Raw genomic sequence first — 26,562 nt, 5'->3', positions numbered from 1 at the left:
CCAAGTCGTCTTTAATTAAAAATTGGTTACTGGAGTTTCCCCATTTCACATTGGATGGTAAAATTATATTCTGTGACCTTTGCAGCAAAGAGGTGAGTGATTCTTTTTTTTATGTTTCCTCCCAACAAGTTATAAATTTAGAAAAATAAACATGCTGTTTTAATTGATGGCTATTAAAATACCTAACATTGAAATGTCATTTAACCACCTAAAACTCCGAGGTGTAGTAATCACTATTGCATGTTTCTGTGGTGGTTAATAGTGTAGTGTGTTGTCTGAATAAAAGAGAAGAGTGTTGGAGCAAACAAAAATCACAGTCCCCAAGCCTGAAGAATTAATTAGATGTGATTAAAATCCCTTATCAGGCCGGGAATCGAATCCGGGATCTTCTGAACCGAAGGCATCCACGCTGACCATTCAACCAAGGATTCGGACAAAACGAAATCCTCATTGAGTTTCATTATTTCTATCCGTATTAACATACACCTTTCGTAGTAAAACACATAAAAATTCATTATTTGGAATCATTGTTTCTATCAGTTGTAACATGCCACTTCTGCAGTTCAATCTTGCCGCCTGATGCTGAAGGTCTTGCCGCCAGTTTATTACGGGGAATTAACGAAGTGTCTAGTATTGTCTAAAGTGTATTGGGTTATAATCTAAAATCCGCGGCCTGGCAGGGAAAATTAACCCGGGACCCTTTTATCAAATACCACGCTAACCATTTTGCCATGGTTCTGGACAGTTGTTGATGATCGCCGTTCAAAGAGTGGTTAAAAGTTGTTCATGGAAGTTATAAGTTGTCGTTATAAACAGTGACGTAACGTTTGAGGCTCTTTCTGAAGCAGAATGAATAAATATAAAGCATTTTGAGTATAATTTGTGTTTTAGGCTATCCTGTTGATAGATTCTTAGTCAATATATTTCAAGTTATCGTTGAATCGGACTTTTCGTTACTCTATGATCTGTGCATATCTATGTTATGTTGGCGGTGCGGAGTATATTTACACTGGGCCTGTTTCCGGTATAGGGAAAAAAGAACTTCAAGAAGTGACGTCTGGGCGATTACTAACTAAGTAAAATGGCGAAGAAAACTTACGATCTGTTATTTAAGTTGCTTCTGATTGGAGATTCTGGTGTCGGCAAAACTTGCATACTTTTCAGGTTTTCTGACGATGCTTTTACACATACATTCATATCAACGATAGGTAAGATTCTCATGTACTGTCTTTGTTGTATGCGATTTGCTGGTGTTTACAGGTACACCGTGAATGGACTGTATTACGATATGTATTTTGCTAGTGACACAGCAAGTTTCAGATAGTAGAGAATAATGTAACCTGATGTTCGGCTGTGTCTTACACGTTCTTTTATGCCGATTGCGTTATTTAACTGTGCTGCGTGTTGTTACTTGGGTGGGGCAAAACTTTTTGGACAGTGTATAGGTCTTGCTCACTTAGTAAATTAATTTTACTTGTAACACGCAATGTATGCTAGTGTACGTAATGGTGTATTGCCGTAACTCTCACGATGCAATTGTAAGGAATGTGTTATTACCATTTTAACACCTGTTGAACTGTCATGTTTTCTTTTAAAATTCTAGTACAGAATAGCTCCCTTAGTCATCAAGTCATTTTATTCTTGATTTTTATGAATCATTTACAGGCATGGTCTTAAGTATTCACATAGACACTAAGAAACAACCAAAGGTTTATATGTTTAACTCTCAGCACAAACAAACATAAATACTTCTTATATACATGAAGATAACTTATCTCTTTAAAGTATGGACACAGGAGTGATACAATTTTTGATGTTCTTTAAACAAAAAATAATGTTTTCTTCTCTCAATACGAGTTTTAAGCCGGACAAAAGTATTAGTACACTTACGTAACATTAATCTTCTTGTACCGAGCTTGATAGCTGCAGTCGCTTAAGTGCGGCCAGTATCCAGTATTCGGGAGATAGTAGGTTCGAACCCCACTGTCGCCAGCCCTGGAAATGGTTTTCCGTGGTTTCCCATTTTCACACCAGCAAATGCTGGGGCTGTACCTTAATTAAGGCCACGGCCGCTTCCTTCCCACTCCTAGCCCTTTCCTGTCCCATCGTCGCCATAACACCAATCTGTGTCGGTGCGATGTAAAGCAACTAGCAAAAAAAAAAAAAAAATCTTGTATGAGAAACAACGGTGAATTCTGTCCCTCAGTACTTGGTGTATCTACCTCATCTGTGAATCACTTCCCTCAGTCTTGTTGCTCATATTGTGAACCAAATTTGCAGTTGTCTCTGCTCCAGTATTATGCCATTCCTTCAGAACCAATTCTTTTAACTGAGATTTGCTAGATATGTGGTGTTTTCATACTCTTGTTACCAGTTCACTCAAGAAGTGCTCTATAGGATTGAGATCGGGAGGACTGTGCGGGGGTTTCAGAGTGTAGGGTGTATTCTAAAGCACCCATAGTCAGACAATCTCTGCTGTGTGCTTGGGATCGTTGTTGTGTTGGAAGTAGTAACAGTTTCCTAGATGCAGTTTCTGTACACTCTTCTTCATATTTCCTTTGATGTGACGTAGATGAGCAAATCTGTCCATAGTTTCCTCACTGAAAGCTAATTCCCCAACGCCAGACATGGCCATACACCCCCAGACCATAACACCACCTCCACCATGCTTCACAGTAGCTAGAAAATCCTGGATGTCGAGAGCTGTATTGGGCCTCCAAGAAAACAACTCTTCCAGAAAGTGAGGTCCTTCCCTACATAACCTTTCGCAAACTCTAATCTGCTATTCCTGTTCCTTTTGTTTATGTATGGCTTCTTTCTGGGTGCCCTAACTCTATATCCTGCACGATTGATGAGATGTCTTATTCAGTGAGGTGGCACTTGCTTTCCGAACTGTTCTCCAACAAAAGTAACTATTCCACTAGATGGCGATTTTGGGTCCTTCATGATCATTTGCGGCACATGCCTCGTTTCCCTGGTAGTCAGTTTTTGTGGGCGACTTGCTCTCTTTGCTTATAAGCGGGTTCGTTTCTTTGAATCGCTTAATTACACTGCACAGTCGAACAACTTCTCCTAACGGTGTTTGCAGTTTTTGGAATACGATATCCCTTCACTATGTAATGGGACAAATCAGCTGCTCATTTCCACTGCAGTGTACTTTCCTTTTCTATTCATTTCAACCACTTTTATACCACTAGTCACTTAGTACAGTTCATTTAACAACTAAGGTTAAGTTACAAGGAGATTCCCACCTTCCAATACATGTGAATTTCTTATAGCAGTTTTATTGTTTACATGGCATAATCTAGCTTAATCTCTAGGTGTATACTAAATAGAACATGTTTCTGTCCGATTATGGACCACCTTCAGCTAAGAGAATAAACAGAAATGGCAAGACAATTAAAATGCATGTAATGATTATGGTGATGAATTAAAATGTTCATTCATGTTGGATTAAAATTTGCAACAAGTCAATGTCCAAGTAACAAAGTAAAATAGTTTAACATGCAGTCAGAACCTAAGAGAGACTGAGTGTGGTAGACAGCTGGTTTGCTTGTTATTTCCTTGTTGACAGCCAATTGTACGAATACTTCTGTCCGGACAGATCTGGGCCATTTCTAGTTTTCACACAAGAATACGATCTTGCACTTGTGGCTGATCTGTGGTATAAAGGGAAGTCTCATACATGTTACGCAAGGGGGATAGAGTATCGCGTGAAATATTAATAGAGGTATATGTCATTTACTGTAACATGTTTCACTGTATATGTACTTACGTCCATGTCTGTAATAATAACTTGTCAAGTTTTAGAATGATTGTTTTGCTGCAGAGCTACAGACCATGATTTTCTGCTGGGTGCTCCCATATTGCTGTTAATTAAGCTATGATTCAACTGTCTTCAAGAAAAACATTCTTGAAAGGGACCTTTGGTTCACAGTTGATATATTGGTTTATTTATCTTTAATTGAATCTCTGTTCATGCTTAAAATGTTGAGAGCATATTTTTAAAGGGATTTTACCATAATGATGAACCATTTGGAGCATTGAGCTGCATAGGTAGTTAAACAATATTGTATTACTGCTGTTGTAATCACTATAAAGTTGTTTCAAATTTCTCTTGGTTTATATTACTATCAAGGAATATTACTCGTGCAACTTTTAGTGATACTTGGGCTCCCTAGTGCTGAATCGGTAGACCTCGGTTATCTTCGAGGTTTGTATTGGCAACCTTTGAAACACAAACTATGAATAGCTGTGAGACATCTGGTGTACACTTTATGTACTAGTACTGTTGTAGTTAACACAGGAAAGCCAAACTATAGAATTCATGCTAGGAACAAGATTCACGTTGAGAAATGTTATATAATGTGTGTTCCTATAAATGAAAGTCATTGATGCTTCTTGAGATCAGGTTCACTGAATTCAGAATTGTTGGTAAGATTGGTTTTTCATTGAAACTGTTTTGTTCACTAACTATTCTGAATTTGAGTTGTAATGCATCCAAAATAACATGTTCCATCTTTAAAAACTTGAATCAGATTACTTATTTAATACATATTTTACCAAGTGCAGGCATTAATGTGTCAATTCCTGTTTTATTCCAGTCAGTAAGTTGGACCCAGTTATCTTAAGTGTTTGGATCTATGCCTCAAATGTCCATCCACTGTTTATCTTTAAATGCAATGAAATTTACCTTTTGCTTTGGGAAACTGAATAATAATGCAGAATTTTTTAACTCATTCAGTGTAGTTGTAGTTGATGCAATATACTGTATTTCCTCTCATTTACAAATTTACTCAGTCAACACTGTAATGGCCATGTTGTGCAAGAGGCTGTTTATTTTTTACATGAGTAACACCTCTTTACCAACCTGTTTTACCAGCCCCATGGTAGTACTATCCCCTCTGGTTTACCAAAGGTACTAGAAGTCATAACTAACCACTATCAATAATGTATTAAGTATTTTTATTTCTACGAGGCTCTGTGACCCTACAGTTTTCATTATTTTATTTGTCAAATGCAAATGACACTTTGCTTATTTCTCGTGACATGATGTTTCTAGAATCTTACAATTTTGTTCTGAATTGGAATGTGGTACATTTTAAAATTATTTTACTCTATATTAATTCATCCGAGAACATTGTATTATAGCAGTAACTGTTGGTTGCTTCACAAATTTAAATAGTTCTTGCACCTGCAAAAACCACTGTGTGATAATGTTAGTGAGAAATTACTCGCACAGTATTGAACCTTAAAAGACAGAACCTTACCGGGCAAAGTTCTATGCTGATATTTTACATCGTGTTTTTCGTAGGTGAAATAACTATATGTGATAGTATCCAACTTATTTGAAATTAAGTACCATCCTTTCAGCTCTTAAGATGTAAAAATTTGGCGATAATATAGGCTCATTCAGCTTACCCTAAAATTGTCAATGAATGGTAAATCTTTTACCTGATCTTTTGAGTTGACTGTTGAATGTGCTCTTTGGAATCTGAAGTTATCACTAAGTTTTTTTTGGTATTTCATGTAAGAAATTTGGGACATCTTGAACCTCAAGCCCTGGAGTAAGAGAGAAGGAAAAAAAGAAAGAAAGTAGTTGTTTTGTCATTAATCTCTCTCAATATGGTGTCTGTACTGTTGTGCACATTTTTAAATGACTGGGGCTAGACATGAGAAGAAAGTGGATGTCGTCTATATGTTGAATACCATTCTGACATTTGCTTAGAACTGCTGTGGGAAATGCAGGAAATCCTCTTCTGGGGTGACTAGGACTGTAAATTTAACCCACTCTTCTACTTACATCACCAGAGGCTGAGTACACCTTGTACGAGTGTCTGAAATAAGTCTTAAATCCGTAGCCAAGTTGGGAGTCAAATTCAGGCAAGACAGCTAGGAAGCTTTTTTTAGCATGGGAGAGTCTTTTCTTACAGGAATTGTACTACTATGTTGGCATTTAGTTGTGATTAAAATCAAATTTTTTCCGCTGTTCCTCTCTAGTAAATAAACTCAGAAACATTAATACACGCTTTACACATACACAAAATCTTCTCTTAACTGAGTTGGTGATAAAAATGGCAATCAGGATAAAATTTCACCTACCTGGCGAGTTGGCCATGTGGTTTAGGGTGCTCAGTTGTGAATTTGCATCCGCGAGGTAGTGGATTGTAACCCCACTGTTGACAGACCTGAAGATGGTTTTCCATGATTTCCCATTTTCACCCCAGGCAAATGCTGGGGCTGTACCTTAAGGCCACGGCCGCTTCCTTCCCACTCCAAGCCTTTTCCTATCCCATTGTCGTTATAAGACCTATCTGTGTTGGTGCGACATAAAGCAAATTGTAATCAAAACCTTTTCAAAACTTGAGGACATGCGTAGAACTTTTAAAATGTAAACACAGTACTACACATTCCTTGTACTTTTAACAGATGAAGTAATTAGTTCTTAATTCTTCCACCAAAGGCTCTGCTTCTGTAATAAATGGGGGCCAAATGCGTTATGCAGTTCGATTATTGTTAGTGCAATATCCCTCATTCATGGATATACATTATTGGTCCTGTGCAGAGAAAATCTATAAATCTATATTAACAGATTACATTTTAAATCTCTTGCACACATAAGAGCATTGATGAGTTCATTTCAGTCAAGAGTTTGGACATGTTGAAGTTAAGCATAGATTTCCTCCCATTGTGCTGAAGAGACTATGAAAAATCTTAAGGATGGAAATTCTAAATTTCCATGGAGGGAATTAGATACTTTTTCCACCAATAGAGCATATAAAAAATCAGATCAAATTAGATGTATGGCTTTTCAGGTGTTTGTTGCATACACCCCAGCATCAGTGGGTAGGGTCTGACACATCCCACTCTGACAAGTCTAGTGTCAGACCTAAGACGAAATGCTGGTTAATAGAGCAAACGCCTGAAAAGCCATACATCTAATTTGATCTGATATTTTTAAATCTTAAGGAGGTAAACAATACAGCAGAGAGAGGAGTGACGTTAATGCGAGATTTCAATGGACTCTGAACAGCTGATGAATTAAAAAGACAATTCATTTTGCAATGCGTGTAAGATCACTGCAGACAATAATCTGATTGCAGAAAAGATACAATAAAAAGAAAATTATGCTAAAACTGGTATTGATTTATGGTGTGTTCTCACCATGTGTATTATTATGTTATATAGTTATACTTTATTTCATCTATTTAAATATATTTGAAAAATATGTTTATTTCTATTGTTTATGTAAATAGAAGAATACAGACATTCTTTTGATACTTTAGTATTATTTAGATACTAGCTGATGTACCCGTGCTTCGCTACGGGATTCTCAGAAAGACTGACTTGGTGGTTTTCCTAACTGAAGTCAACATAGGTCATTACAAAATTGTCCGTAGGAATGTAGCGATTGAAAGCAATGTTATCATATAAAATACTCAATAAAATGAAAAACGGCACACTTTCTCACTTTCAACGAACAGTACCACGGTGCCGATCTACGAGTCTAATGTTCCAGAGCTGGAATAACCAGGTCGCAAACTGCCATGAACACTCATCTGTCATTCCGTTAAATATGCACACTACTCATTCCAATCAGTGGCTCAGAGTAGGGATTGTATAGCTCAAATACTATGATGAACCAGTGTGTTACGTACCAGATATATCAGAAAATGTACGAACCAGAGGAATGGCATGCTAAAGTTATCTTACACCCCAGCTACTTCCCGCCAATATACAGGCAGGCTGTTACAGTCGGTACGACCAGGTGAGTTGGTCGTGTGGTTAGGGGCACGCAGCTGTGAGCTTGCATCCGGGAGATAGTGGGATTCGAACCCCACTGCCGGCAACACTGAAGATGGTATTCGGGAGATGGTGGGTTCGAGCCCCACTGTCAGCAGCCCTGACGATGGTTTTCCGTGGTTTCCCATTTTCACACCAGGCAAATGCCGGGACTGTACCTTAATTAAAGCCACGGCCGCTTCCTTCCACTTCCTAGACCATTCCTATCCCGTCGTCGCCATAAGACATATCTGTGTCGGTGCAACGTTAAGCAAAAAAAAGATGGTATTCCGTGGTTTCCCATTTTCACACCAGTCACACCAGACTGTACCTTAAAGCCAAGGCCGCTTCCTTCACACCACTATTCTTATCCTGTCCCATCATCGCCATAAGACCTACCTGTGTCGGTGCGAAGTCAAGCAAATTAAAAAAAACCTCGGTACGCTGCAGTAATCCTATCTATTGGGGATGAGAGGAAACAGAAGACAAAAAGCACATCACAACAAACAATGGTCAATGTAGTGTTATTGTTGATAAAGTTTATGAGCTTTCTATATTGCAGGCCTTCGCATTAGTTTTCTTTCGACTCTGTGATATTAGGGAGTCCTACAAAATTATTTATATCGTAGACTGTAGTTCCTTATTCTCAGACTTTACACACTGATTTTCACTAAATTCTCTTTACCCATTTTCTCGTGACTCGGCGCTGATATGGACTTTGTAACAAAAATCCAAATTCATGAATATCTCCGATTATATGCGGTACGGTGACAATGTATAAGACATAAGTGATCGGAAATTTAATAACTTCTTACATAACTACTACAAAATTATGACATAACTAAAGTTAGGTTAATTATGTAGTATTTATCGATACGACCACTAATAACATAACTTATTTGAGAATTACATTTCAGACCTTCCCCTAAACTACCATTTCACTCAGCGTGAATAAAATAATTTATAGCCTAGCTTGTAGTGGTTCATCACCCGACATTGCATACCGATTTTCATTAAATTCTCTTCAGCCGTTTTCTATTGATGCGTTTACAATCATACATACATACAGACAGACAGAAATTACGGAAAAGTAAAAAATGCATTTCCTTGTTGCTGTGGACATGACAGATACAGAAATACCATTCATTTCAAATTCTGAGCAATGTACAGGCAAAACATATTTTATATATAGATTACATTTCAGGCCTTCCCCTAAACTACCATTTCACTCAGTGCGAATAACATTATTGATAGCCTAGATTATAGCGACCTATTTCCCGACTTTGCATACCAATTTTCGTGAAGATACGAACACTAATAAACTAAATATTTGACAATTAAATTTAGGCCTTCCCCTAAACTACCATTTTTCTCAGCGTGTATAGCCTATATTGCAGCGACTTATTTTCCATCTTTGTCTAGCGATTTTCATTAAGACACGACCACTAATAACATAAATATTTGAGGATTAAATTTCAGGCCTTCCCCTAAACTACCATTTCACTCAGTGTGATTAAAATAATTTATAGCCTAGATTGTAGCGGTTCATCGCCCGACTTTACATTCCGATTTTCATAAAATTCTCTTCAGCCGTTTTCTCGTGATGCGTGTACATACATACAGACAGATAGAAATTACGGAAAAGTAAAAAATGCATTTTCTTGTTACTGTGGACATGACCGATACAGAAATACCATTCTTTTCAAATTCTGAGCAATGTACAGACAAAACTCTTATTTTATATATAGATTTAGGTCCAGTGCGGCAAGGGGTAACGTTAACCAGTTACAATGAAATTTGGCACATTATCGAAACATATCAGAAGTAAAAATAAAAAATAGAGGGTGTGTGTTCAAATCACTCAGCATATTTGTATAACCACCCTTATATATAAAATATCTAATTTGATAAAATCTGTACTTGTTACAGCAAATCTGTTGGCGTTTTCAAAATTAGCACACTGCTTTCCATATGAGCCACCTATTTTCACCAAAACTGGGAAATAATTGCAGGCTAGTGTTAATCTTGTTTTACAATTCCTTTATATTCCACTAATACAGAGAGAGGTCTTATGGTGACGGTGGTATAAGAAAGGACTAGGAGTGGGAAGGAAGTGACCATTGTTTTAATTACGGTACAGCCCCAGCATTGCCTTGTATGAAAAGAGGAAACCATGGTAAATCATCTCTAGGGCTGCTGACCGTCATGTTCGAACCCGTTCTCTCCTGAATGCAAACTTATAGCTGCGTGACCCAAACCGCATGGCCACTTGCTTGGTGGATCAGTCTTATTTCCTTTGTTGTGTATTGAGGTCTGATCGCTGTTTTGCAAACTAGGAATTTTTTGGGTTTGCCAGATTTCCAGGATAATTTCATAAATTTTCGTGATTAAATTTTCTGCAGCCTTGTTTTTTAGTGATTAAATTACTTCCTGAATTTCCTGGACATTCAGTGGGATTGAATCTGTATTACTTATTGTACATAAATGAGGTAATCCACCTAATCAATACAATATAAAATTAGTACTTCAGTTTATTTTAATCATAGTACTAGTTTTGCCGTACTGATATTAGGCCATCAGCCATAAGGTCTTAAAACACTAAAAAAAACTATTTGGCCATACATATAATAAAATAGATAGCATAATACTTGAAAATGGTTCTGATCTAATATTCACTATACTGTACACTAAAATAAGTCACCGACTTGAGGATGTAACACTACTTGAAAATTCTTATGATCTGTTGGTCTGTATGTCTGTCTGGTCATCAGCCCAGAGGCTGGTTGGATTCTCAAATAGCACCACCGAAGTTATAGCTATACTTGAATAAATGTCAATCGCTGTATTGAAGATCTGTAAATAATTTGTTGAACACTTATATAAAATTAAAAGCAGTTGGTGTAGTGTTTTGAGTTGTACGAATCTGTCACATTTATCTGTCCACCATGCATGTTTTCTCGTTCTAGTTAGTGGTGCATACCTGCCAACTTTTACGGTTTGTCTCTAAAATTTATGGAAAGACAGTGTGTTTAACGGATGAACTATACGATTTTACGTACCAAGATCCTCTTTTTCAAATTCGCGCCAGAACAAGCTTGCGCAGGCTGCCGATACACGCTGTGTAACCAGCGAATATTCTATACATTGCTCTGATTTACATTCATCCGATCATTACAGTCTTCGACTGGGAATACGAGATGCGTCGCATCCTGAATCCCAGTTAAATTGAAATAATAAATAAGGTAGTTCAACCTATTCAATACAAATAAATACGAAATGTAGTGTTACATTCCTATTTAATTATAAGTGGAATCGGTACCGGTTTTGACCCCAATCCGGGTCATCAGACGAATAAAACGCAAAAAACAATGCATAGGTAAGAAAGAAGGAAAATAAAAGATTAAGTCCCCACAAAAAACAGTTGAAAAGGCAGTGTAAAACAACGGGGATAGGCACTGTAAAATTCAGAAGAAGTAGAAGGTAAGTCACTTAAAAGAAGCAAGGCACAATCTTCTGAGCAGCAGCATAGCACACGTAAAGTTCAACATCGTCTCATAATGTTTACAAGAAGCGGAGAACAGTTAGATGAGTCAGCTTGCATACACTATTAGGCGCGAAGTCATAACACAATCCAACAAATAAGAAGATCCAAAATCGTGCTGAAGCCGAAGACGAGTAGCTCAATTGAAGTAAATTGGCAGCTCCCGAAGATCAGCGCTACGTATTTAACGTCAAGCACTGTGCTCTCAAATGCCGACTGAACTTGATGAATAGATTAATGATCCAGTACTTGCTTCGGTCGTGGAAATATACATATACATGTAATACAATTCAATATAATTGGAATATGTAACTAGATCTTGTAGATTTTTTAGAACAGTTGACACAAAAAACAGTTGTGAAGAGAAAAATGTTAAAAAGCGCAATACCGGAAGCAATTGAAAAACGTATTTGCACAGTGCGCTATTTCTTGAAGGTAAACATTCAGGTCGTAATTGAAGTAGTCAAAGTCAGCGCAAGGCATGAGTTTAAATTTGAATGTGAAGACCCAGTATGCAGGTGGCACTATAGTATATTAGTATACAGTTCAATTTGGGAAGTAGTAGTTGTTTTTTTTAAGGAGAGGTGAAAAGAAAAGATAGAATAAGTTAATAAAGGAAGAGGATTAGTTGGTAAAAGATTAAAAGGATTTGAAGATAAAAGGTGATGGGGAAGGATAACATAGGGAACTAAAGGAGGGGTAGTTCAGGGTAGGTTCAGAGGGTGGGTTATTGGAGGTAGAAAATGTGGATAGGAACTTTGTAAGGCATGGAAAATTGAATTCGGGTTTAGAAATTTAGAATTTTTGAGAAGAAGAATTAGGAAGTCAAATAGGATATTGGGTTTTTCAGAAATGTCGTTTAAATTGAAATTAGGATTGAAGTATTGGTCAAGGTGAACAAAACAATTTTCAGTAGTGTTTAGGAGGGGGCCTTTGTTAATGATTTTAAGTATTTTAATGTCTTTTTCAATATTGGTGAAATTATGCTTGGAGTCTTGTATGTGTTGTCCTATAGCGGAGAATCTGTTGTATTTAATGGCGTTGATATGTTCGGAATATCTGATGTTGAAGTTGCGGCCAGTTTGTCCGATGTATGAGGAGCTGCAATTGTTACATTTGAATCTGTATACGTTTTTCATTTGTTTCCAGTATTGCGCTTTCTAACATTTTTCTCTTCACAATAGTTTTTTGCATCAACTGTTCTAAAAAATCTACAAGATCTAGTTACATATTCCAATTATATTGAATTGTATTACATGTATATGTATACGTACATTTCCGCGACCGAAGCAAGTACTGGATCATTAATCTATTCATCAAGTTTCGTCGGCGTTTGAGAGCACAGTGCTTGACGTTGAATACGTCGTGCTGATCTTCGGGAGCTGCCAATTTACTTCAATTGAGGTATTATTAATAATCTTGACCATGATGGTCGGGATTGGATCTGTATTGACCTAGTAACAGTAAATATGTTGGAAGATGGTCCGCCTTGTCAATACTATTTATTTATTTATTTACCTTTCACCTTAACATCTAGTACATGTTTCGAGAATATTATGCATTCTCTTCCTCAGCTAGTGGATTAAAATTCAGTATACAATAAGACCTGTCTAAAATAGGGGGGGGGGGCATTAAAAATTCAAAACAATGAGTATTACAATGGAACACTTAAAAATTGGATAGTACAAACATAGAATTAAAATCCCATTTTGTCAAGTACAAATTAAAAACACAATATAGTAATGTCTAATTAAATACAACGTCTTGTGATGATATGCATTCACAGTGTCCTTGAAGTTGCCTTGCGTAGTTCAAAAAAGTTAGGAATGAATGAAATTGCATTAAAACTTGAAGTCCTGCCGATATTCACCGTTAATGGGTGTTAAAATGATGTCTATTTAAATTAAAATATTGGACACAGCGTCGTATAATGATGTGAATTTACGGTGTCCTAGGAATTGTAATACTATCTTGCGTAATTCAATTGGATTTGTTCAAGAATAAATGAACTTTTTTGAACTACGCAAGGCAACTTCAAGGACACTGTGAATGCATATCATCACAAGACGTTGTATTTAATTAGACTTTACTATATTGTGTTTTTAATTTGTACTTGACAAAATGGGATTTTAATTCTATGTTTGTACTATCCAATTTTTAAGTGTTACATTGTAATACTCATTGTTTTGAATTTTTAATGGGGCCCCCCCCCCCCCCCCTATTTTAGTCAGGTCTTATTGTATACTGAACTTTAATCCACTAGCTGAGGAAGAGAATGCATAATATTCTCGAAACATGTACTAGATGTTAAGGTGAAAGGTAAATAAATAAATAGTATTGACTAGGCGGACCATCTTCCAACATATTTACTGTTCAATTGAGCTACTCGTCTTCGGCTTCTGCACGGTTTTGGATCTTCTTATTTGTTGGATTGTGTTATGACTTCGCGCCTAATAGTGTATGCAAGCTGACTCATCTAACTGTTCTCCGCTTCTTGTAAACATTGAGACGATGTTGAACTTTACGTGTGCTATGCTGCTGCTCAGAAGATTGTGCCTTGCTTCTTTTAAGTGATTTACCTTCTACTTCTTCTGAATTTTACAGTGCCTATCCCCGTTGTTTTACATTGCCTTTTCAACTGTTTTTTTGTGGGGACTTGATCTTTTATTTTCTTTCTTTCTTACCTATGCATTGTTTTTGCGTTTTATTCGGCTGATGGTGATCCGGATTGGGGTTGAAACCGGTACCAATTTCACTTATAATTAAATAGGAATGTAACACTACATTTCGTATTTATTTGTATTGAATAGGTTGAACTACCTTGTTTATTATTTCAATTTAATTGTGATACATTTCTATACGGAACATTATGAAATTTTTATCTTTAAATCCTGAATCCCAGTCGATCAATATAGATTTGTTTGTGTTGAAAGAGACTGGTTCTTGGATAACCGTACGCTTGGTCTTTGCATTGATTTGTTCGATAATAACATTTACCGTCCTGTGTAAAAAATAGTTATTTTGTTCTTCACACAAATTACAAAGCTTAGGTTATGTTGTAGTTACGAAAAAAAAAATTGCATTATGTTCGTTGATTAATTTGCTTCATATTTATTGCCATGTATTGCAAAGCTGAGGTTATGTAGTTGTGGAGTAATGTGAATTGTATTCGTTGCTTATTTTGTCTTATGATCGTTGTTTATCAGTAAACATGAGTAAATCTACGAAAAACGTCATCAGGTGTTTAGGGAAACTTATTGAGTTTCCCATGTAAAATGAAATCAAGAGAAGGTGGCACAAATTTGTGTTTTGTACCGTGTGCTCTTGTGACATTAACGTAATACATGGTGGCAAAAACGGCTTGACTTATCATGTGAAGTGTGTTAAATATCTTCGTAATTTGAAGTCTAAGGAAGAAAATCAGAAAATAAACAGTTTTTTTTTTGCAAAAGCTGGAGATAATATTTACGATGTAATAAAGGGCGAGTGTTTGTTTACTTCTTTTTTTAGTGGAACAAAACATTCCATTGAGTACAACTGATCGTGCAGGAGCTTTGTTCAGAATGATGTTTACTACGTCGGAAATGGCAAAAACATATGGTTGTGGTTGCACAAAAATATGTGTCCTAAATGAAATGGCATGTAGTGCAACTCTGAACATTGTTACTTGTTTACAGAATAGTCCATTTTCAACAGATGGAAGCAATGATACTGATTCCAAGTTGTATCCCATAGTGGTTACTTTTTATGATACTGCTCAAGAAAGTATTATAAGTACTGTTTTATCGTTACCAGCATTGGAAGGGGATTTGACACCGTGCAACGTAGGAAAGCTGCTATTGTCACATTTGGAATGAATACAGTGCCAGTTATGAACTGTGTGGCATTCTGTTCTGACAATGCTCCTGTTATGGTTGGACAGAAAGGTGGAGTTCTAGCAGTTTTGAAAGAAGCTAATCAGGATTTATTTTGTATTGGTTGCAGCTTCTATCTAATTAACTTACCTGCTGAAAAAGCTGCTGCAACTTTACCAGTTAGAATTGATGACATTCTTGTTGATATTTACTATTACTTAGAGAAGAGTGCCAAACGAAAAGAACATCTTCATGAATATCAAAGTATGCTTAGAAAAGAAATGAAGTTGAAGCATGTGTGCACAAGATGATTATCCCTAGCCATTGTTTAGACAGATTATTAGATCATTGGGATCCACTTCTTTAATTTTTAAAGGGTGAGGTAGTGTGTGTCTGTGATCCTCCCTCCTCATCTGCCAAAAGAATGGCATGTACTTGCAAGTGTGACTCCCCTGTTCTCAGAAACGTGAATCCCACTACGTCTCGTGAAGAAAAGCTGTTTGTTTCTTTCCTCTGGCGTAAACAGTCCATTTTGTACTTATTTACCTCTGACTATCCCGTCGCTTGACAAGATCAATACTGTCCTTCAGAGTGCTTCGCCACATACCTGTGTACTGTTCGAATTAATGATAGATCTATTGAAACAGATGTTCACCAAGTTTGTTAAGTCAAGTGTAGTTAAATGGTCTGCATTGCTTGATGTCCAGTATCACCCAATCCAGAATTGGAAGTATGATGAAGAACTGGTAATTTGCATTCATACCTCAAACTTGGTTAAGGCACTACAAGATGAAGACAAACATCTGTTTTTCTCATCAGTCAGAAACTATTTCTGTGCAGCCTAAGACTACTTGGTTAAAAAGTTCCTTTTAAGAACAATGTGCTAAAATATGCACAGGTTGCTAAACTTGATGCCATTGAAGAAGCATAGTCTTCTTCTGTTCATTTCTTTTTTGGAGAAGTTTCCCGCTTTGTGTAAAAGAAAAAATGAAACAAGAGATGATGCTGTGAATGAACTCCAAAGCCAGTTTGCGGCTCGTCAGATAGACGACTTATCGAGTGTTGTAAGTAACCAAGCTACAAATGATTCAAAATGGGTACAGTTGTTGAAAATCCGTGAAGCTGATGGACATTATAAATATGACAGGATCTCTAGATTCATGCTGTCTGTTCTTACCATGTCACATAGTAATGCAGAGTGTGAATAAATTTTTAGCTTTATTAAGAACAACAGGACACAGTTCAGGTCATCGATGTCCAATGGAACTCTGGAAGGCATTTCCATTTTGAAGACCAGAAATGCTGAAGCATGTTATACAAACATATATTCTATTTGACTTCCTGAATAGAGCTAGACAAGGTGTTAAATCAGAATGAGGTTGTGCGTGTGTTGGTGTAAATAATGTAAATAACTAGGGTGCATTATTATGTGCAGCAATGTACTCGTGTGCATAAACAAATTACATTATGTAAGTAGATTTTGTTTCAGGGTATCTGTGGAACGCAGAGAGGTGAAAGAAGGTGTGGGCTTCAATGGGTCTAACTACAATATCAAAAATTGAATTAAAACTTTAAAAGGTTATACAGTATTTCTTTTAGAATATCAACCTTTACAATTTTTTCACTGAGTGAACATAACATGACAGGTACTATTAGCAATCTTGAAACAAAACTTGGAAAAATCCAAGCTTAGTGAATTCTTACAGCTTTGGGGCTTCAAACCCTTAGTTTACAAATTCTTAGATACTGGCTCGTTTACAAAATTTTACAAAGTCTCTACGTTTAGACAGGGACAGAAATATCCAGATTTAAGAGCACTTTCTCCAGAAGTTACAATATTTAGCCTCCCAGAGGCACCCCTCACTATTACAAAATTTTGAAAAGGGCTTAGATGCTCTCGATTTCTTACAGCCCACTCAAGGCAACATTACATCAAAATTTTACACTCTCTGGCCTCACAAGGCATGATTTACAAATGGAAATAATTTTACACAGGGGTATCTAGTACCCAACCTACTGGGCCTTTGTGGAAAAAGAACAGGTTTAAATGACTGGCCCGAAACAAAAACCGAATGGAGGTGTACACTTGCGCTCCTAGATGATGAAATATTAAAACCCTAATAGGGCTCTGGGCCCGATGAAACAGGGGGTAGTCCCAAGCTACTGAGGTGACTCGCATGGAAATAAATTTAATACATTACAGTAAGAAAACGGTCACCAAATCGTAGTCACCTCAAACCAAGATGAAGGGGAGCTCGAGAGAGTAACTCACTCTCTATCCCCAATTCACAGTTAGACTTTATGAAGTTTTACATTAGTCGAAAGAAAATTTACATTTTAGAAAAGTTTTGTTACATAGTTAAAAGTTCGGACCTTCCCCTCAGATAAGTTTGCGGAGGTAGCTACAGAAAAGAGAATTTAGGTGGCCATTACCTGGCTGTTGTACTGCCTGCTGAAGAATGAGGCATCCCGCCTCTTGCCTTAACACACACTCTCAGAAAGACGATCAAATGAGACAAGGAAACTTGAAAAGCCGCAACTTATATACCCTCAGGGAAGGTTCGAGAGGATTCTGGGCTAATCCGGACACACCCTCTCATTTTTATTGGCTGAACGCAAAAGTTACACTCAAAACCGAACAAGAAGCCTGTGATAGTCTGAAAATTAATTACAGAAAATTTTCATTGTCCAGATTCAAAACTGGCGGAATGAGACAGAAGTGTTGCAAACCTAGAATTACATAAAGGAAACAAATGAAGGTTGAGAAAACCTATAAACACAAAATTTCTTTCAATAACAACTTCCTTTACCTTGCACCAGAGTGCATTACTATAGTTTTTTGGTAGTGACATCTGTGGAAAAACGTCCAAACTTCTTGATGTACAGCAAAAACAAAACCAATAGAAATCCATTCAGTTTAGGAAACTTCACAATAACACAATTACTTAATGTTTCAGTAGTGACATCTTCTGGTTAAAGTCTCAACTTTATGTAGTAACAATCTCACATTTTGGTCGATGGAGGAGTTCATTAAGGCGCTTATTTTGAAAGTGCGGAGTTGAGGTGTACCTCCTGGTACAGATTTCATTGATGCATTTTAAAGATATTTGTGTTAAATTTAACTGAGGTGAAATATTTTGTCAATTATAATAATCATCGGTTGCATGTACTGTTTTATGTTAATGCTGTTGAACTCATAATTTTCTGAGGTAAAGAAAATACATATAATTTGTCACGTTTTACTGCATTTTGGTGCATTGGGTTCCTGTATATTTTGATGTATGGGAGTTTTACTGGTAGGTCATTATTGGAAAGTTGGCAGGTATGGTGATGCTAAATTTTCCGCCACTTGTTCAAGTCCTGCTTGTATTTGTGACCAGTTTAGTGGATTTAATTTTTCTGTTGCTTTCCTAAAATTTTCATTATCTTCAATTTTTTCTACATTGAATTTTATTTGCTGAGCCCATTTGGTAATTTTTTTTTTTTTTTTTTAATCTTATCAAGAGAGCATTTTGTAGGATCTTGAGGGTCTTTGTCCAGTCCTTAGAGTACTTGCACTAAGATAATTAATTTCCTCTTATAATAATATCATGTAAGGTAAAGAAATGAATAATCAATCTTAAGTGTGTGTATATGGTTTATACTATATAATCAACTTTTGGTACATACAGACTAAAGATGTTTTAAATACACAATTATTTTATATATGTAATGGTTTGAAATTCCTTTCCAGGTATTGATTTCAAGATAAAAACAGTTGAATTGAGGGGCAAGAAAATAAAACTCCAGATATGGTGAGTATTTTGGGTGATACAATTCATTAATTACTTCATTGTGGACAGTGGGACAAGAACATTATTGTAGTGCTGTTAATTTGCAGCTTGTATGGAAATAGACTACTTCTTAACTGTTCACTATGGTTATATAATGAATTGGAGACCATGCATCTGTGTTCTGAAGGTTTTATATTCTGTATGTGTGCCCTGTAGCCCTTGATACAGATACTATCATGTTGGTATCCACGAAACCATGTTTTCTGAGTAATAAGATTTTATGTTAGGCAACTGAATTGTAGTGAATATCCAATCACCTGTGTGCGAGAATCTCAAATCCACTATACTTCTTCCCTTCGACTCTTCTCTTTCTTACACACGCACTAGTAATTTCTGGAAAGTAAGCACTATTCAACTTTTAAAGAACTTGTGAGTTTTTTTGTAAAATTAAACACCTACTGATAGACATGATACTATATAGGCTTTTGGGCTTATGCCATGTCAAGAAAATAAGGTGAAATTCTTAACATTAAGCCCAACGGCTTAAGCTCAAAAGTCTATCATGTCTGTAAGTACGGGCTGTGAAAGCATTAATGGCAGCAATAAACACTTACTATTTACAGTCAAACTTTGGTATCTCAGAAGTATTTGCTGAAGCTGAAAATAATTCAGTTATTGAAAATTCAAGATATAGAGGTCCGTGCGTACTACAAGGTGACCAAAAATGTTCTGTCCATTTTCACTTCGGAAAGAAGACTCTTTCACAGATGTTGGCGGAAGTTAGCCAGAAGGCTGGAATGGAGCCAGAGAGGGAGGAGGGGCTTTGTATTTGGCCTGGGACCAAATCAAGTCTCCATGAATGCCAGGCGCTAATCCGTGAAGTTCGTCTGATGAATTTGAACCCTCTGATGTCTCCCGCGGTGGCCGTTCTCAGGTGTTGAATGACAAGGCCTTGCAGGAGGCCATAGAAGAGGACAGCAGTGAAACATGTAGTCAGCTTGCCACACACTTCCAAGTGTATGAAGAAACAGTCATACTTCACTTGCATGGCATAGAGAAGCCGTACAAGTTAAGCTGGTGCATACTACGCACATTGTTGGACGCCAACAAGGAACAGCAGGTGACAGCCTGGCGTGTTAGTTTTCATCTGTTATCAATATTCATACACTCTACTCCAGCGTTTATACAAGACCGACTCCAATCCTCAGACCGTAATATTAAAAGAACATGGCAGCCGAAATAGCCAGACTGCAGTTATTGGCTAACACGAAAATATCACGTACATATTATAAAAACGGCTGTAATTTAACATGACAAATGTAACGTCATAGGCAAAATTACTTTCTCACGTATGAAAACTTCGCCAACAAGTACTACCACATATAATAAACTAGAATCACATATATTCTGGCCTTCTGGCCCAACTTGGCAGGTTCGGTCCTGGCTCAGTCCAGTGGTATTTGAAGGTGCTCAAATACATCAGCCTCGTGTCTGTAGTTTTGCTGGCACATAAAATAAATCCTGCGGGACAAAGTTTCGACAACTCAGCGTCTCCAAAAACAAAAAAAAGGTAATTAGTGGGACGTAAAGCCAATAACGTTATTAGAATATGTGTGTTCAGACTATTAGAACTAGAAAATACGTGCTAATGGGTAAGCTGCTGCTTGGAAAACATCCGCGAAAATGTTTTAACGAACTGATTGCTCTTTGATACCGATTTTAATGTTTTTGTGCAAGTTTGGTATGTCTCCAAGTTTTTATGGAAAATCCAGTTTGATGTTCTAAGAACAAACTTAAACCAAAGCGGTTTTGCATTCACCGACCAAAATCTGTCAAAAGGAAGGGTTAACCCTGGGCTCACCATTATCAGGAATAATAGTGAATTCTCTAAGGAAAAACCATGTTAAATTATGAAACATTTGTTTTGTTATTTACATTGAACATTTTCATGAAAAAATTATGTAAGTAATGTTATTTGCCTGTTATTGCTAACCTTATTCACAGTGATTTTTTTTTCATGAAAATAATCAGTGTAAGTAATAAAATAAATTCTTCACAATTTAACAGACTATTTTATTTGAAAATTCAAGTGAACCATAAATTTTACCTGTCAGTGTAAAAGAAGCATGGTTCTTGGTGTGGGTTACTGTAGTCACGTCCTACTTCGTGAACCATGGGCAACGGCTGAGTGGCCTAGTAAATGGTCCTGAGAGTCGCGATACCAGTTGCTATGGAATGGGAGTGGGCATCTCGGACATATTCTGAGTCATGGCCTTCCTTGTGCTCGGGCGACTAGGGCTATACAATCCACCGAAGGTCCCTAACCCGTTAGAGGAGAGATCCTCATTTGGACTTTGTGTAGGCAGGATAGTATCCTGCTTCCCTAATTTACCGAGCTCAGAACATTTTAAGCAAGCCTCGGACCTATGGGAGTAACGGAGTCTGCGAACGAAATGGAATTTGATAGGGAGCTATCAATATTAATGGGGCTTATGGATGAAAGACAGTAGAACTGGCTGAGTCAGCAAAGAGGATGCATCTGGATGTGCTAGGAGTAAGTGATATTCGGTTAAGTGGAGATAACAAGGAAGAGATAGGAGATTATAAAGTCTACTTGACTGGTGTTAGAAAGGGAAGGGAAGGAATATCATTGCACGCAACATAGTTTCTGTTAGGCACGTAAATGAGCGAATGATGTGGGTAGATTTGGCAGGTGGAGAAATTAGAATGAGAATTGTCTCAGTGTATTCACCCTGTGAGGGTGCAGATGAGGATGAAGTTGACAAGTTTTATGAAGCATTGAGTGATATCGTAGTCAGGGTCAACTGCAAGGATGGGATAGTACTAATGGGCGATTTCAATGCGAGAGTTGGAAATAGAACGGAAGGATACGAAAGGGTGATTGGTAAATGTGGGGAAGATATGGAAGCTAATGGGAATGGGAAGCGTTTGCTGGACTCCTGTGCTAGTATGGGTTTAGGGCCGATGACCTTCGATATTAGGCCCCTTAAAACAGCAAGCATCAAGCAGTATGGGTTTAGCAGTTACGAATACATTCTTCAAGCATGAGGCTATTCACCATTACACATGGGAGGCTAGTGGTACCAGATCCATAATAGACCAAATCTTAACGGACTTCGAATTCAGGAAGTCTGTTAGGAATGTACGAGTTTTCCGGGGATTTTTCACCGATACAGACCACTATCTGATCTGTAACTAAGTACAGGAAAACCTCTCTGTAACGGACACCTTCGGGACCAAAAAAATGTCCGTTATGAAGGGGTGTCCGCCCGAGAGAGGTTATGAAACCGGTACCATTAAACATAAGTTGGAACACAATAACCCATGTATTGTATGTGTTAACAATTCTCGCAAATTACATTTAATTGTATACAGTATTGTACAATATACTGCACAGTACTCACATGAGAAAGTTGTAGATGGGCTGCTGCAGCTGCGATGTACTGTATTAAAGAGACAAATACACTTCTATGGAAACCTCTATTGAGCCCACTGTACACTATTACCATTCACCATGTTAAAATTAAGAACAACATATGAGTTTTTGAAACTTTAAATCAGTATTTAGATGTAGCAATCTCTAGCACAGTACAGTAAAACATTAGCACTTGAAAAAATCCTTAATGTTTGTTTGTTTTGTCCATTTCGGTTTAGCAATGATGTTTTCACTATGTGCAATTAAATCCTGGGTCAAATTTACACCTTTTTCATAGTTTTGTTTATAATAGAAATCTTTCAGTCGCTTAACAAAGCTGAGAGCCTCACTGTACTAGGTTATTGGCAGCACATTAATTTCCATATTTTCTTCAAAGTCGTCATTAGCATCACCTTCACTCCCGCTTTCGTCAGAATCTTCATTTTTGTCATTCTTCCCTTGGATTGACTGAAGAATAGTTTTCGTGTCTCCACTCTCACACTCTGTTCGAATATCTGAATACCTGCTGCATTAATCAACTGTTGTGTTTCCATGCTGTCAGGAAGGGTATCCGATTCTATTTCGGGATGGCCACCACTAGCGGGAAACCCCGCTTTCAGAAAGCAGTTACGAATTTTTGAGGCTGTAACATTTTTCCATGCGTTAGTTATCCACGAAATTACTTGGAGAACATTCATTCCCTTTGTCAGTGTTTGAAGGGTTACTTCATTCCCGTTAAGTTCTGATACTATGTGCTTCATCACTAACCTTCTGTACATAACCTTGAAGTTCTGGATCACTCCTTGGTCAAGCGGCTGAGAAACTGATGTTACATTTGGTGGGAAAAAGACGATCTTCACATTTTGCAACTTAATTGTATCCGGATGCGATGCTGCATTATCGAGGAATAATAATACTTATCGCTCCTGGCATATTTTTCTGTCCAATTTTCCTAGCCACTCTGTCATTATTTCTCTGGTCATCCATGCTTTCCTATTTGCTTTCCATTCAGTACCAAACTTCATAACGTCCATATTCTTAAAACACCTTGGTTTTGCAGCTTTCCCTATCACAAGAGGCTCCTCCTGTTCTCCACTCATACTTGCACATACCAATACCGTAAGACATTCTTTCGCAACTTTTCCAACAGTACAATGATTTCCTTTGAAACACAAAGTTTTGTCGGGTAAAGCACGGAAAAATAATCCTGTTTCATCAGCATTCAAAATATTTTCCGGAGCATACCCGTCTATGATTGAAGGTATTTTTTCTTGCCAGTTTTCAACAGTCTCCATATTAACACTGGATGGTTCTCTGCAAATCACTCTGAAGTTGATACCATGTTGCTTTCTGAATCTTTCTAGCCAGCCATTCATGGCTTTGAAATCTCCAATACCTAATTCTGTCGCGAATTCTAACGCTTTTCCTTGTATCATTGGTCCTGACACAGGGACATTCTGACTTCTTATTTTAGTGAATCACTCTAGCGTTGCCTTGTCAATGAGAGCTCCACTACCACTTTGAAACAGTTGAATGTGCTGTTCGTTGCCATTTAAATGCCATTCTTTCACTAGTTCCTCTTGCTTTTTCACAATTTCAGCTGCTTGTGTCTTTCCAGTCCTAAGCACTTCGGACAGTTTACGCACACCACACTTCTTACGTTTATGATAGTCTATTATGCCTACCTTTTCTTTTAAAGTTAAAAACTTCCTCGGAGTCATGTTTACACCAACTTACTAACATAAAACTAAACACATCAAAAGCCCACGAGTCAATGAAAAGTAACCTGACAGTGAAGGTACGAATACCAGCGCTGTCGAGCATGTCAGATCACACAACTTCCGGAAGTGATAGCGTAGCGCAGTGTTGCCTTCCAAGAATGTGTACAGCCTGGATAAAAAGTTACGTTGTCTGCGATTCTTGGAAGTACCGTCTGTGCAATAAGTAAGCGAATACATACTGTACAGGACACAAATAAAGTATTTTTTGAAAAAGAAAGTGTCCGTTAGGAGAGGTTTAATTGGAGTCTCTCGTTGCTATGGTGTGTCCGCGTCCGTAATAAAGGGTGTCCGTATAAGAGGGGTAAATTACTCATACAAAACATGGCATTTAATTACGGACCTAGAAAATCGTCCGCCAGTGAGAGGTGTCCGTTAAGGCAGGTTTTACTGTATCTCTAGGCGTAGAATAGAGAATGTGAAATGTGTCTGCAAATGAATAAGGGTAGAAGATCTCCAGGATGAGGAAATTAGACAGAAATACATGGATATGATTAGTGAGAAGTTTCGAACAGTAGACAGTAAGCAGGTTCCGGATATAGAAGGAGAATGAGTGGCATGCAGGGATGCTGTAGTAGAAACAGTAAGGGAATGCCTAGGAACAGCTGTGTGTAAAGATGGGGAAAAAGCGAACATCTTGGTGAAATGATGAAGTGAGAGCAGGAGAGCAGCTTGTAAAGGTAAAAAGAAGGCTTATCAGAAATGGCTCCAAACAAGGGCCGATGCAGATAGGGAATTGTACATGGATGAAAGAAACAGAGCAAAACAAATAAATAGTTGCTGAATCCAAAAAGAAGTCGTGGGAAGATTTTGGTAATAACCTGGAAAGGCTAGGTCAGGCAGCAGGGAAACCTTTCTGGACAGTAATAAAGAATCTTACGAAGGGAGGGAAAAGGAAAATGAACAGTGTTTTGGGTAATTCAGGTGAACTCATAATAGATCCTAGGGAATCACTGGAGAAGTGGAGGGAATATTTTGAACATCTTCTCAACATAAAAGGAAATCATCTTGGAGGTATTGCAAACAACCAAGCTCATGAGAAGGAAGAAAATGATATTGGCGAAATTACGCTTGAGGAAGTGGAAAGGATGGTAAATAAACTCCATTGTCATAAAGCAGCAAGAATAGATGAAATTAGACCTGAAATGGTGAAATATAGCAGGAATGCAGGGATGAAATGGCTTCGTAGAGTAGTAAGATTAACATGGAGTATTGGTAAGGTACCTTCAGACTGGACAAAGGCAGTAATTCCACCTATATATAAGCAAGGGAACCGGAAGGATTGCAACAACTATCAAGGTATCTCATTGATTAGTATACCAGGATAAGACCCGCACCCTAAATTTGAGACTACAAAGTATGGAAAAAATTAAAAATCAAATAACTTGCATACCTATTTAATTTTCTTCAAGAATACCACAAATATAAAATCAAACAGCTTACAGTTAATAAAATCATCACAAAAATCTTAAGTAAAATCTGTCCAATACTCACGATCATTCACAATTCACCGTCGTCTGAAGTTTCACTATAGGAACTTTCGCCGCATCTTTCCACAAATAGTTGTCCTCACTACCATCCACTGAATTTGAAATTCCACATTTATTAAAGCTCTTGGACACTAGATCGTTGGAAATGCACGCCCATGCGGTCTAGATCCAACTGCATATTAGTCCCACTTCAGGCCTCTTCACTCGTCCGGTTGGTGTTAACGTGTGATCACCATCAGACATCCATTCGGTGTACAACAGTTTCATTGCAGTTTTGAAAGGCCGGTTCACGTACATATACAACAGCTGTAGAATAGAAGTGAGTCCTCCGGGAATTATCGTAAGATCAGTTTTTCCTTTCCTCATCATATCTTTAACGGCGTCAGTTGTATGTCCTCGGTAACTGTCAAACGCAAGCATGTTTAGTTTTTGTAACAAAGCTCCCGGGCGACATTACCAAACACACTTCACCCAGTCCTCAACTAACGCACTGTCCATCCAGCCGGACTCATGTATTCTAACAATAACACTGGACGGCAAGTTTCCTTTTGGAAGTGTTTTCCTTTTCAGAACCACATATGGAGGGAGTTTGATTCCATCCGCTAATATGCACAGCATTACCGTGCATTGTTGTTTTTCGTTACTACCTGTTCTGATGGTTACACTTTCAGAACCCTTCGTATCCACTGTATTTTCCAACGGCATTTCAAAATAGACAGGTGGCTCGTCAGCATTCCCAATTTGCGACAGCAAATAAGAATTTTGCTTCCTCAAATGAAAAATGTGACACAGGAAGGTTGTTCATTTTTCTTCATACACCCCAGGGAGACATTGTGAAACAGACGTACGTCTCCGAATGCACAATCCCTTTCTCCGATAAAAGTTTTGGATCCATCCACGGCTTGCAG

General features: G+C 37.6%; 1 protein-coding gene across 1 annotated transcript in view; it reads left to right on the top strand.

The window, feature by feature from the left end:
• The first annotated feature begins 1,027 nt into the window (after positions 1–1,027).
• The window catches only part of Rab10 (RAS oncogene family member Rab10), an 82,129-nt gene continuing 56,594 nt past the window's right edge, over positions 1,028–26,562 (top strand). The window contains exons 1-2 of the mRNA XM_067142080.2: positions 1,028–1,208; positions 18,911–18,971. Coding sequence (XP_066998181.1) covers positions 1,082–1,208; positions 18,911–18,971 — 188 coding nt within the window. The 5' untranslated portion in view covers positions 1,028–1,081. The remainder of the gene's footprint in view (positions 1,209–18,910; positions 18,972–26,562) is intronic.

Source organism: Anabrus simplex, chromosome 2, assembly GCF_040414725.1.
Source record: "Anabrus simplex isolate iqAnaSimp1 chromosome 2, ASM4041472v1, whole genome shotgun sequence".
Taxonomy (NCBI): Eukaryota; Metazoa; Arthropoda; class Insecta; order Orthoptera; family Tettigoniidae; genus Anabrus; species Anabrus simplex.
Note: the sequence above shows the minus strand (reverse complement) of the source record. Positions and strands in the feature narration are given on the sequence as shown.